General features: G+C 41.0%; 1 protein-coding gene and 1 pseudogene across 4 annotated transcripts in view; both read left to right on the top strand.

Annotated features, from left to right (window-relative positions):
• Positions 1-14,510, top strand: part of LOC125883756 (zinc finger protein 501-like) — a 93,280-nt pseudogene that overhangs the window by 31,023 nt on the left and 47,747 nt on the right.
• Positions 7,958-14,510, top strand: part of LOC125883744 (zinc finger protein 239-like) — a 128,580-nt gene continuing 122,027 nt past the window's right edge. For all 4 annotated transcript variants that reach the window (XM_049568257.1, XM_049568256.1, XM_049568255.1 and 1 more), the window contains exon 1: positions 7,958-8,139. In XM_049568257.1, the coding sequence (XP_049424214.1) occupies positions 8,047-8,139 (93 nt within the window). In that variant the 5' untranslated portion in view covers positions 7,958-8,046. The remainder of the gene's footprint in view (positions 8,140-14,510) is intronic.

The following is a 14,510-nucleotide window of genomic DNA, read 5'->3' as shown; positions in this document are numbered from 1 at the left end:
GCTTCCACCACCAGGCCACAGCAGCTACCACCACCAGGCCACAGCAGCTTCCACCACCAGACATTAGCAGCTTCCACCACCAGGCCACAGCAGCTTCCACCACCAGGCCGCAGCAGAAGCCGCCTCTACTGGGTCAGTGTTTGTCTAATTTGTTTTAACATACCAGCAGAGCAAAATGGCAACAAAAGAACTAAAGAAAGACATAGAAGACCTGAAGAATGTGGTAAACATGATGTCTCAGGACATTATCAACATGACAAATAACATGAGTACCATGATGAACCTCATGAAGGAAATAAGTGAAATCAAGAAGAAAAATGAGGAGCATGAGAACAGAATGAACTCTTTAGAGAACTGCTTGCTGGACTTGGAGCAGTACTCAGGAATTAATGATGTTATTGTGACAGGACTAAAAATCAAACCAAAATCATATTCCAAAGCGGTGGAGGGAGAAGACCAACAAGATAAGGACAGAAATGACGAGTCAACTGAAGCCCAAGTGACTGCCTTTCTGCAGGAGAAAAACATCTCAATCGATAGAGATGACATAGAAGCATGTCACACAATTCCTGTAGGTAACAAGGCAGGCAGGGTAGCCAATCATGTCATCATTATCAGATTTGCCAATGGAAAGAAAAAAATTCACCTACTTGAACAGGGCAGAAAGCTAAAGGGCACTGTTGTATATCTAAATGAGCATCTCATCAAAAGAAACGCTGACACTGCAAAAAAAGCAAGATTCTTGAGGAAACAGGGAAAGCTGCAGTCTACGTGGACCCACAATCGTAAGGTATTTGTCAAATTGAATGGAAATCCAGAACAGGCTAAAGTATTATGCATCAGGAGCTTGGAGGAGCTAAATGAACTATTGTAATAAATAAACTCCCAGCAAAGGCTGGATTAAGGTTATACGGGTGTGTGTGATCTCTAACTATTTTTTTTGCAAAGATACTTAAACTACCAAAAAAGGATTTAACACTTGAACACTTGAACATTTGTAGTTTAAAGAATAAGGTTGATGAGTTGAGCTCTATTATGCAAGAAAATAATATACATGTAATGGCCATATCTGAGACACACTTGGATGATTCAATGAGTGATACACTATTAAATATACAAGGTTATCACATTTGTAGCCAAGACAGAGACAAATATGGTGGTGGCACGTGTATATCCATCCAGAGTCACATCCCTGTTAAAGTAAGGAAGGACCTGAAAATGACTGGGGTGGAAGCCCTATGGCTACAGGTACACATTTCACATTCAAGTCCATTGTTAATCTGTTGCTGCTACAGGCCTCCGGGCTCCAGTATTGTGTATTTAGATGATGTATGTACAATGTTGCAAAATGTGGCTGATTCAAAAAATGAAATCTACTGTTTTGGTGATTTTAGCATAGACTGGCTTTCAGATAATTGTACGCTGAAAAAGAAACTTGGTGATGTGGCTTCTGTATGTAACTTAACTCAGGTGGTTAATATACCAACAAGGATCAGTATTAACAGTGCAGGGGCGGTCTCATCAAAGTGTATAGATCACTGTTTTACAAATGCTCCTGAGAAATGTTCTAAAATTATATCTGTACTAATGGGCTTCAGTGACCATAATATGGTAGCATTTACTGTAGGGACAAAAGATCCCAAGATGGGGCCTAAATAATCTTTAAAGGAATTTATCAGTCCTTTTCAGAAGATGAGTTTATTAAAGATATGTCCAAAATCATGTGCAACTCAGTGCTGGATGTTAAGAATGCAGAGGCCGCATTATGCAAGTTTATGGATTTATTTATGGATGCTTGTGATAAACATGCTCCTATGAAGAAAATTTCTGTGAAAAACATCAGAACACCTTGGCTTGATCATGAACTTAAAAATTCCATGAAAGAAAGAGACAGACTGAAAACAGTAGCTGTAGCATCTGGAAATTGGCATGACTGGCGAGCTTACTGGTCATTTAGAAACACTGTAGCCAAAATGAATAGACAGAAGAAGAAAAATTATAATCAGAGTAAACTGGAGGAGTACAAAGGAGATAGTAAGATATTATGGAAAACATTAAATAAAGTCATAGGTACGACCTGTATTGTTGAATTGTACTTTGCAATTAAAGTAATCCCACTGGCTGTAACTTTTCTCTGTGGTTCTCCGAGTCTCTTCATTTCAGTGTTTGCTGAAGTTGAGCAATTTCCGTACACTGACCACAAACTTTTCAAAATCAACCATGCAACTGTCCGGGGCAATGTTGCAGCTCACAGTGCACCCGACCCTGAAGCGTATCTCTGCGACTGGTGAGCCCACAGGATGGTGACTCCATGTTGATCTTTGGGACTGTGCCCCACCGAGCCCCATGAGTCAAGTCCATGTAGATATATACAGGCTGATTGACCAAATAAGCATTTGAAAACTGATATTGATGCCTCTTACCATGGCTGTGATCAAAGTATTTGCATCAGCCTGAGACCTCTATCACAGACAGGCTCTGCAGTCTCAGACGCTGACTCAACATGCTGAATGAAATGTTTAGTGACTTGACTGATTTTTGGTCCCGTGTGCAGCTTCCCTCTCTAGCCTGCCTCCAGAAGGGCGCTCTGTTTGTGTTGTCATGGCGAGGTGCTCCAGGTCTGATCCATCAGGGTCTGTTGACTCACTGTTAGTCTGGCCCCTCCCCTTGGACCACTTTGCCTCTCAAGACCCGACCAGGAGCAACGGCTGGGACACCACAGCTCCCAGTATGACAGGGACATGAAAACCCCTCCACAATGTTCAGGTTAACAGCTCAGACTGTTTGCTCCTGTTGATGACATCAGGACACCAAAGTCTTCTGAGCTCTGAGCATCATCAACAAGTTAAATATCAGATTAATATGATGTATGTTATCATGTATGTTATGATATTTGATGTCTTATCCAGTGTCTTGCATGTGTCCTGTGTTTGTCCACATGTAGAAGACAGCTGAGTTTTTCTTGCTGAGCTCCACCTGTATAAAGACGGAGGCTCAGCAGGGCGGAGCTCTTCTTCTTTTTGACTCTTGTTGGAGGTACAGAGACAGAAGTTGAGTTGAAGCCTGTTTGTTTGTGTGTGGAGGATTGTAATGTCCATATCATCAGATGAGTTCAGCCTTTAATAAAAATAGTTTGTAGACTCTGCAGTGGGATTAAAGTTCCTGGTGTTGGTCTTTGCTCCTGTCACAGTCTCACTACTAAAGCTCAGACGCTCCTCAGTAACAGCTCCACAGTTTTACTCTCACTCTGTGATGGTGAGTTGGAGTTGTTATTAAAGTGATGCTGCCTCATTAAACCAGGCGAGGTCCTTGAACACAGTCTCCATCAGACTCTGTGAAAATCTACAGCACATCCACTCTGTAGTTTATTCAGCCTGTTACTGTTGTGGACGGGGCCGCGGCAAAACAGATTTTGGCCATCTGAAAAACTCAGTATCAGTGTAAGCGTATGCTATGTTTGAATATTTGCTCAGCTTTACCTCACACACTCACTAAATGAGGCAGCAACGCTGTGCTCTGCTACATAAAATGAGTCTGGTGACTTTGATTTAACAGCTTCAGATATCCATCGGAAAAGACTGTCTGACTGCAAGGTAAAGATTCAAGGTTAAAGATAAACTTTATCGTTCCACAAAGTAGGAAATTGATCTAAATTTATAATGTTTGTATCGCGAGGATTTTCTCCCTGCAAGTTCTTGTAAATAAAAATTGTGATTTGGTCTATAGCGTGTTCATTCTTTGGTTTCACTGTAACGCCTGTTTACATCCTGTTGTGTCAGCAAATGTGATTGTTGCTGTTGAACTTGTTTCCTGTCAGGGTCTCTGCTGTAATAATCGGAGCTGTTTTTAATGTTGGACACAAAGAGACGCTCTGACTCGTCATCTCAAACTGTTTCCATCTGTCAGTGTTTGTTGAGCTGTTGTGATCGGCCTCCTCAGCATTAACATTTATTATTTACACTAATGAAGTTATTATGAAGTTCCTTGTCAACTTCAGACTAGTGTTTTCATTATTATTTTCTGCTGCCATAGCAACAGTCATTGGCTGCAGCGAAACCTGGCTAAATGAAGGATCTTATATGGCCTTAATCTTGATGGATATAAATTATACAATAAAAATAGATCTGGTCGATCAGGAGGAGTCTGTTTGTATGCAGCCTCTGAACTCTCAGTTAGCATTGGTGATGAATTCATTATTGCCGATGGTTCTCTTTTCATAGAGATAGATAGATAGATAAAAAGTAGTAAAAACATTATAGTTGGAGTAATTTACAGGCCACCAGACTCTGATATTGACATCTTCAAAATTCATTTAGAAAAACTCTCATATAAACAAAACAAATAAAACATGTTTCATTCTCGGGGACTTTAACATAGACCTCGTTAAGGATGATACTATGACAAATGACTTTATTAATATTTTACATTCCTTTTCTTTTTTTCCTACAATCAATACATTCACTAGAGTTACAGAGTCTAGCAGGACAATAATCAACAATATCCTCACAAAGTCTCACAAAGCTCGTATAGATTCTGGTATAATATTCTCAGATCTAACAGATCATTGTCCTATTGTTTTATTCACTGATCTTGTTAAGAACGTTGATGATTCCCCTACTAAAACAAAAGTTAAGGTTTTAAATGAAAAGTCTTTACAAAAACTATGTGCAAACCTGTGAACTAAAGCGTGGGATTCTGTCTATAATTGTAATGACCCGAATACTGCACATAATGTACTAATTAATGAAATCACCGATTTTATAAATTGTACTATACCTGAAAGACTCATGAAGCAAAGTGCCATTAAACAGAAATCCTGGCTTACAAAGGGTATTTTAAAATCTATCAATAAAAAGAATAAATCATACAAGCAATTTGTTATAAACCCTAGTGATGCAAATAAAGAAGCATATATAAAATATAGAAATAAGCTCACACAAGTAATTCGCATGAGTAAGCAAAGGTACTATACGGAACACATTTAAGTTTATTGGGGTGACCAAAAGAAATCCTGGCAGGTACTAAATGAAATCCTTTGTCGTAAGCATAAAAATACTATTCTCCCTGAAACTAAAATCAAGGAAACTTCAAAAATGCTGAAAATATCACTGGAAATGCCACCAACAATGATGAACTCGCCAATAAATTTAATGATCATTTTGTTTCTATTGGAAAAAACTTCTCTCAAAAGATTAATCAACCACACAATGCCACATTTAGACAATACCTCAAGGGCAACTATTTGAACTCTCTTTTCCTTAGGCCAACTGATAGAGACAAAGTGTTGAAAATTGTTATGAAAATGAAGAGCTTGCACACAGCTGCTGTAAATAACATTTGTAGTAAAATTCTTAAAGCTATTCTAAGTGAAATTTTGGACCCTCTGGTCTACTCTATCAATCTCTCCTTACTCTGTAGAGTTGTGCCTGATATGACAAAAACTGCAAGAATCGTACCAGTGTTTAAGTCGGGGGATAAAAATGACTTACATAATTATAGGCCCATATCTATTTTACCTGTCTTCTCCAAGGTACTGGAGAGAGTTGTCTATAGTAGACTGAGTGACTTTTTAAAAAAATTTAAAATCCTATCTCCACAACAGTATAGCTTTAGGAAAGAGAGCTCCACCTCTATAGCGATTCTGAATCTCTTGGAAAAAATGTATGATTGTATTGATAAAGGCGAGTTAGGCATTGGAGTTTTCCTTGATTTGTCAAAGGCTTTTGACACGATTGATTTTGAAATTCTTTTAAATAAGCTTCAATATTATGGTGTCAGAGGTAATGCACTCTGTTGGTTTCGTAGCTACATGTTTGTGAGGAAACAATATGTCTCTATATTCAATCACAAATCTGAATGTAGAACAGTAGAAAATGGTTTCCCCTGGGATCTATCCGAGGACCGCCCCTCTTTATTTTATATATAAATGATTTTATACATTGTTCTAACATTCTACACAAAGTTCTGTTCGCGGATGATACTAATTTATTTTTATCACATAAGAACATAAATGATCTGCAAAAGAATCTCAGTAATGAATTGATCAAGGTTGATACATGGTTAAATTGCAATAAATTATCTCGAAATATAAACAAGACAAACTTTATAATTTTTCGATCAAACAGAAATCGGAGCAACCTTGAACTTATTGATATTAAAATAAATGACAGTCCTATTGAGAGAGTGACGTCCACTAGATTCCTGGGAGTTCATATGGACGAGTTCGTAAATTTCAGGGGCCATATTGATGTATTAACTAAGAAACTATCAAAATATGTTGGGTTATTTTTCAAGTTGAGGCATTTCTTACCTGGTGAAGCACTTGTAACATTATATCGGTCATTATCTGAACCTCATCTTAATTATTGCAATATTATTTGGAGCAATACATTTCCCAGCCACCTAGGGAAATTGATAATTCTGCAGAAGAAAATCATTCGTGCCATGTCTTGGTCTAAATTTGATGCTCCTTTTGACCCGCTCTTTCATCGTTATGGCCTTCTGAAAATTACTGAACTTAATACTTTTCATAATGCTTGTACTATGTTTTGTGTTGTTAATAAGCTCAACGAAAGACTTTGTGACCTGATTCCAATTTCCTTTCCTCCGCATTCATATCAGACTAGGAAGAAGCATTTTATTAGGGGAAAAAAAGGAAAACTCAAATGTACCAGCCTCAGTATTGTTTGTAAAGGTCCACAGGTATGGAACAATCTTGATAAAGACTTGCAAATGTCCCCATCTATACTTGTTTTTAAAAATAGACTAAGGAGGCATCTGTTGTTGAAATACTCTGGATTATGTTTTATTGTTACATGTATTTATTTTGTGCCTGGGCCCCTCTTAAAAAGCTTTAAGCTTCCTAGGGTGTCCCATTTCACATAAGATAACTACAAAAATGAGGATGTTGTACATGGTTTTAACTGATGTGTGAATAAAGAAATGAAATGAAATGACTGCTGTGCGTTGGTATGAAAGGACATAAAATGGCAGATAAGGGAGCAGAGAAGACCACAAAAAAATAACTGTATTGATACAACACTTAGCTCCAGAGAAAAAAACAGCAGAAATCAGGAGTGTGATTAAACAGAGACTGAAGGAAAGGTGGGGAAGCACTGGGAGGAAGAGAGGAAAGGACGGTGCTTTAGAAATGGCTTGATTTCTTTAACAAACATGGGATGAAGGCTATGAGCAATGAAAGAAGAAATTATCCTGAAAAAATAGCAAGAATGAGAAAAAAGAGAAAATTAAAACAAGAAAATTTGTTAAGAAAAAACAAAACAAGGAAATGAGCTGGAAGGAGTGCTTATAAAAAAATATTAAATTAAATTAAGAATTATAATAATTCTGTAACACAATTTTAAAATGTAAGAATAATGATAATTATAATTATAGTTTTCCCCATGCTTTTTTAAAAATAAAATTTTATATTAATTAATTCATGTATTCATTTATTTATTTGCAATATTTGGACATTTTTGTGATGTCACTCCAGGTTTTAAAGGGTTGACAGAATTCAAAGGTGATTCAGAGAAATGAGACGTACAACAAGGAGAGAAGAAATAATAATGTCAAGACCTGGATTTACTGTTAAAAATATGCAAACATAATACAGAGATGTGATCGCTGTGGGTAAGAAGAGACAGTACAGCCTGTTATGTACTGTCAGAAACATGAAGATGAAAGAAGGCGACTGATTCAAAACCTGAAAATATATTTTACAGAAGAACTCAGGGAATTAATCTGATTACTATTTATTATCTGAAACAAATTATTATGATTGAGAAGACATGAGTTTTTTTTGTTGTTGTTGTTTTTTTTTTTCCAAATTTATTTATTATTATAAACTGGATTATTAGAAGTTTCAGTCCACACTCCGCACCAGTAGGTGGCGGTAATGCCACATGACGTTGTTTGCCAACCACCAATAAACCTCAAAGAAGAATCAGCAGGAAAAGGGAGAAGAAGAGGAAGCAACTAGAGATCAGGAGCAGAACATCAGAGTCCATGAGAGAGGAGGAGCAGGAGGAGCAGTAGAGGAGCGGAATGGAGGAGGACAAGCAGAACCCGGAGCACCGGAGCAACAAGGTCCGGAGAAGACAAGCAGCAGGCTCGTCCTCTGATAGCAGCGATGTTGAGGTGAGTGTTGATGACGTCATGGATAAAAGGGCTTGACAGCAGCCACACTAAAGACACGAGGAAGAGTCTCGAGGCTCCGTGGATCATCCGCTCATTCTCTGGTTCCACATCACATCTGGAGAAAGGAAATGTAACAAAGCAAAAAGGTTTTTATGTCTCCGTGTTTCCTGTTTTCATCTTTAACTCACTCAGAGTAAAGAAACACTTGAGACGGTCTGTGTTGCAGGGTATTTTCCCGCGCAGTGCGTCGCGTGTTCTCGCGAGAGCTCACAGAACAAACAATATGCTCGTTGGAGATTTCAAGAAAATGAACAGCAGCAAGGATGAAATGAAAATGTAAGAGACTTAAACATGACTTCATACAGGTCTTTAAGGGACTGATTATTTTTAGATCATATCTTAATGGACGATAAATAATTCTTCAGTTCATTTTTAAAGCAAAATATGGAGGCTTTACAGTTTTTCCATTTGCAATGGTGTATATGATATTTAGCCATGATAAAAATAAATGCTCAATAGTTTCGGGTTCTCTTGAACAAAATACACATAAGGATTTACTTGAAAATGAAATCTTTGTGGTAAAGTTTCAGCAGCTGGATAAACATTGTTTACAATTCTAAAGTGAACGTCTTTTACTTTTGGTGAAATTGGCCATTTAAGATAATGGAAACATTTATTAATTAAAATGTTCCCATTATGGATTATTCTTACTTTTGAAAATCAGAAAACAATTTGCATTTCAAAACATTAGCAATGACTTTGTTATTACATTTCTTATCACCAACATACACTTCACCAATCTTTATTTCAGGCAACTTAATAACCACATGTGAATATGTAAGAGTGCTTTGTGTCATGTGTTTGAAAGGAAGCGGAATGGCTTTACAAATTGGACTGAACTCTCTGACGGAGCATTTTAAATGAAACTTTTCTACAAATGAATCACATTGAATAAAATGGCCATGTTCATCCATCAAGTCAACAACATATAACACTTTTTTCCTCGTACCATTCTTTTTTAAACAAGGTTTTCTTACTAATTGTAATGATTGTATTATTCCACAAGGTGGAGCCATGTGGTGTGAAATTATGGGTCTATATCATTTTCCAGTAATGCAGTACCTGTTTATGGAAATCTGACAACTTAATAGGCAGTTTTGAAATCTCCAAATCACATTTCAACTATGTTGAAGTCTCCACCCATTATCACTTGATCTGAAGTGTAGGTTATTTTCCATCATTCACAAGTTAACCTAGTTCTGCAAACATGTCCCTGTCCGCAGCTTTATTATTCTAACCATAAATACACACTAAAATGTAACGTTTGTCATTTATCTCTACTACTACCATTAACCAGTGAGTTTATGTATCTGTTTTATTGTCAATTATCATGCCTGGAAACCTGTTAAATAATACCATTACTCCAGCTGAATGAGAAGTTCCATGTGCAGAAAAAGCAGAATCGCCCCACTGACCTTTCCAAAACTTTTTGTCAGTCATAACAGAATGAGTCTCTTGTAAGAAAACCCATTTTGATTTTTGTTCCTTGCAAAATAAAAAGATTGCTTTTCACTTAACACTGTTTTTAACCCCCTAACATTCAAAGATAAAAAAAGAAATAGACATAATCTATAATGTAACTGTTTTCAATATGTCTTTAACTTGCTTCTAATGCAGGAATGAAATATGTTGCCCTTAGAACATAACCATAGCAACTTATTGGGCTTTAAATTTTGTCTTATGAAGTATTATCAGTTTAAATTCAAGTTTTCTAGTTTCTAGTTTATTTACTTTAGTAATCCCCTTGAGGGGAAATTCAATGTTTTTTACACAATTACACACAGATCCGAAATACACACACATGCACAAACAGGCACATGCACATATGCACGCATATACATGCACAAAGTGGAGAGATGTCAGAGTGAGGGGGCTGCCTTCTTTGAGAAAGGCTCTTTTCCCATTTCTTCTGGCTTCTTGCACCTTGGGCCACACCTTAGCCGGGGCTTCACCATCCTCCTTTGAAAAGTCCTCCTTGAACTGAATGTTCATCTCTTTGCAGACTCTCGCCTCTCTGGATTTTTTCCCATATCTCATCTTGAATAGTTGGCACTGCGAACTGTATGATTATTGGTCTGGGCATTTTGTTGGTAGTGGCGTCATTCTTCTTTCCCAAGTGATGTACTGTGTCCACTGTCTCACCAAGTTTATCCACTGTCCATGGATTCACCCGGGTAAGGATTCCAATCACCACCTCTCTTGTGTTTTCTTCTTCTTTTTCAGGAAGACCTATTAGCCTGAGGTCCCATCTTCTTTTGTATCTGGCATGCTCCAAACACGCCTGTCTCAAGGAGATGTTTTCCTTTTTCAGGCACATTATTTCTTCTTTCATTTTACTGATTTCATCTTTATTTTCTTTTATGGCTTGAGTATTGGCTTCCATCCGACTTTCAAAGAGTTCAGGTCGTTCATCTTGATCATCAGATCTCGTAATTAGGGCTTGGATCACATCGAAAATCCAAGATCATCTGGCTGCTTGTTTGGGTCTTTTTTCTTGCTTTTTTGGGATTGGGACTGGGTAATGGTTAGGAGTGCACCGGTACAGGCCGCCCACGGTGCGGTCCGTACCTCAGTTTTTGGTCAACGGTTTCGGTTCCGTTTCGGTACGTGTTTTGTGCCTAAAAAGAACAATTTTTCCCCAAAATTATCTCTTTATTTTGCTTGTCAGCAAAAACTGCATTTTGTTGTAAACAAATTCCAGTATCACTTGACATGCTGCTGTGTTGCCTATTCAAGTGATGGAATTTGTTATTTACATGACAACGCCTGAACACAACACAGGCTCTGCTCCATATACTGTGTATTTAGTAGGGGTTCTGGCCGGGCTCGGTTATAACTGTCGGTCAGGAAAATGCGGCCCAAGCTGCACTCTTATGTGCTCGTCTCTGTCTGTGCGCACGTGTCTGTGAACTCCGCCTCGCATGATACAGAGTGCAGAGGAGGATGGTAAACATGCGACCATGTAGACACAGAGACCGTGCAGGGCGGACCAAATGGTTCAATATTTTACAGGGAACTGTTGCATCCCTAGTAATGGTGTGTGCTCGTGCAGACTTTTGCCAAAATCTTCCTCCATCATGTCGATGTCTTCATCATCACAGGCCTCCTTGAGAGCTAATAGGTTGTAGTCGTGGTCTGGAAGTCCGGTACCCACTCAGCTAGCAGCCTGGTTAGCATTAGCCATCTCCTTCACATTCGGAGGAGCAATTGAGGCGTTTATCTCGACAAGCCCAAACTTTGTGAATTTTGGTGTGAATATCTACACATTGGTAGGTTTTTTGTGGAAGTTAATGGTTTTTCAGGACATAGTCTGACAGTGTTTACCGGAGCCTGCAAAGTGATACTGTTTACAGACGGAAGAGCAAGTCAGGACACAAATCTAACCAGCATGCATTGTGCTGCGATCACTGGTGATCGAATCTGCGCAGGCCTGACTCAAGTAGCCGAGAGTCGAAATTTAAACCCTGCTATTACAATATGGAGATGGCAGTACAGGGTGACATTTGCAGGGACACATATAGTGCATGTTCTACCCCAGGATATTCTCAGCATCCAACGTTTATTTTACTGCATTTTGAAGTTTTGTGCACCAGTTTATGGTGGAAATGTCTTTATATATAAAAAAAAAAAAAACAGATGTCATATGGTGACGTAATACTACTACTACTACTACTACTACTGGATCTAGACAGTCACGGATGTGTATAGGGAGGGTGTTCCAGAGGGAGGGGGCGGCTATGGAGAAGGCTCTGTCACCCCAGGTTCGGAGCTTGGTCCTGTGTGGAGGAGAGAGGTTTTTGTCGGATGATTGAAGGTTGCGGGAGGGAGTGTGGTGGTGGAGCATGTCCGTGAGGTGGGAGGGGGTCTGGCTGTGGAGGGCTTTGTGGGTGAGGAGGAGGATCTTGAAATTGATTCTGTACGAGACAGGGAGCCAGTGTACGTTTTGCAGGACATGGGGTTATATGTTCACGGGAGCTGGTGTGGGTGAGGAGGCGGGCAGCAGAGTTTTGGATGTACTGAAGTTTGTTGAGGACTTTGGATGATGAGCCGTAGAGGATGCTGTTGCAGTAGTCCAGTCTTGAGGTGATGAAAGCATGGATGAGAGTTTCAGCAGCAGAGAAGGAGAGTAATGGACGGAGACAGGCAATGTTTCTAAGGTGAAAGAAGGCAGTTTGGGCGAGGCGGCTGATGTGATGTTCAAATGAGAGGTTATTGTTGAAGATAATACCAAGGTTGCAGATGAATGGGGAGGGAGAGAGGGTGGTGCTGTCAATGCTGAGGGTAAAGTTTTGTGTTGCTGTAGAGAAGGATTTTGGGCCGATGAGTATTATTTCAGATTTGTCACAGTTGAGTTTGAGGAAGTTGGCTTGCAGCCATGATTGGAGTTCAGTCAGACAGTTGGTGAGGGTAGAGTGTGTGGCCGGGGTGATGGATTTTGTGGAGATGTAGATTTGGATGTCGTCAGCGTAGCAGTGGAAATGGAGACCATGACGACGGATGATGGAACCAAGGGGGAGTAGGTAGATGATGAAAAGGAGAGGACCAAGCACCGAGCCCTGAGGGACACCTTGAAGCAGGGGGACGGCGGCAGAGGTGCAGTTGTTGACGTGGATGAACTGATGTCTGTCGGTGAGGTATGATTTGAGCCAGGAGAGAGCAGAGCCAGTGATGTTGAGGGAAGTTTGTAGGCGGGACAGCAGAGTGGTGTGGTTGATGGTGTCAAAGGCAGCAGTGAGGTCGAGGAGGATGAGTATGTTGAGGTGGCCAGAGTCGGCAGAGAGGAGGAGGTCGTTAGGGATTTTGAGGAGGGCGGTTTTGGTACTGTGTTGAGGGCGGAATCTGGATTGAAATGGTTCATATAGTTCATGAGAGCAGAGGTGGGTTTTGATTTGGGAGGCGACAACACGTTCCAGAATTTTTGACAGAAAGGGAAGGTTCGAGATGGGACAGAAATTTGAGATGACGTCAGGGTCCAGGCCGGGTTTTTTGAGGATGGGGGTGACAGCGGCCAGTTTTAGGGATTTTGGGATAGAGCCAGAGGTGAGGGAGGAGTTAATGATGGTAGTGATGAGTGGGGAGATAGTTGGGAGGCAGACTTTGATGATGGAGGATGGTATGGGGTCCAGGACAGAAGTGGAGCTTTTCATCTTGGAGATGATGGGGAGGAGATCCAGGGGGGAGACAGGGATGAAGTGTGACAGTGGTTGAGTGGTGGTGGAGGCGGTGAACGCTGGAGAGACTGAGATGTGTGTGTGGGGAGTCTTGGTGTTATTGAAGCCAGAGTGAATGAGTTGTGAGTAGTAGTTGGACTGGGCGGCAGTGAGGGTGTCTTTGTAGTTTGAAAGGTGGTCTGCATAGGCATGGAGATGGACTGTGAGACTGGTTTTCTTGTAAAGTCTTTCAAGCTGGCGCTTACGGGTTTTCATGTGACGGAGTTCAGGAGTGTACCAGGGAGATGAGTGAGTAATGAGACAGTTTTGGTTTTTGTGGGGAGCCAGTTTGTCGAGGCAGAGGGACAGAGTGTTGTTGTAGAGGGTGACCAGGTCAGAGGGGTTTTGGGTCAGCGGGGTGATGAATGTGGACCGAATATTTGCCAGTGAGTCCGAGAAAGCAGAGGGGGAGATGGACTTGATATTTCTGAAGGATATAATGCGTTTGAGTTTTGGGGGAGGGAGGGGGGTCTTGAAGTCCACAGTGATGGCCAGATGATCCAAGATGTGGAGGTTGGTACTGGAGAGTTGGTGGAGGGTGAGACTGGCGGAGCAGACTAGGTCCAGGATGTGGCCGCGACAGTGGGTGGGGAAGTGGACATGCTGGGTGAAGTGAAGGCAGTGGAGCAGTTCCAGGAGGTCTGTTGCACTTTTGCAGTTTGGATCATCGATGTGGATATTGAAGTCCCCCAGCAGGAGAATTGAGGGGATATGGCGGATAGCTGGGTCGTCTGCTGGCCGCGGGATCGGTGACCGGGCATGGCCGGACAGGTGTTGCGGTGGATCGACCATTACAGCCCTAACAGGAGGAGAGTCTGCCGGGAGTGTGGGGTGGAGGAGGCCTCCGGAGCGTCTGAGGACGGCTTCCTTCAGGAATTTGCAACGTGAAGCAGAGGTAGTTGATCCGGGACCGCAGCAGAGCCACTCTGGGTACCGGCGGGTGATGGCGAAGAGGAGGGCTCCACGTAACCCATCGGCACCAGGCCGCTGGGGCAGCGAGCCGCGGGTACACCACCAGCTGCCAGTGTGGAGCCAGCCGCAATGATCCCAGAAGCAGGGCAGCTGGAGCAGGGAGGCGGTGCCCCAGCAACCGCCACAGCA

Source organism: Epinephelus fuscoguttatus, linkage group LG23 (assembly GCF_011397635.1).
Source record: "Epinephelus fuscoguttatus linkage group LG23, E.fuscoguttatus.final_Chr_v1".
Taxonomy (NCBI): Eukaryota; Metazoa; Chordata; class Actinopteri; order Perciformes; family Serranidae; genus Epinephelus; species Epinephelus fuscoguttatus.
The sequence above is the reverse complement of the archived record's forward strand: the minus strand, read 5'-3'. Positions and strand labels throughout refer to the sequence as shown.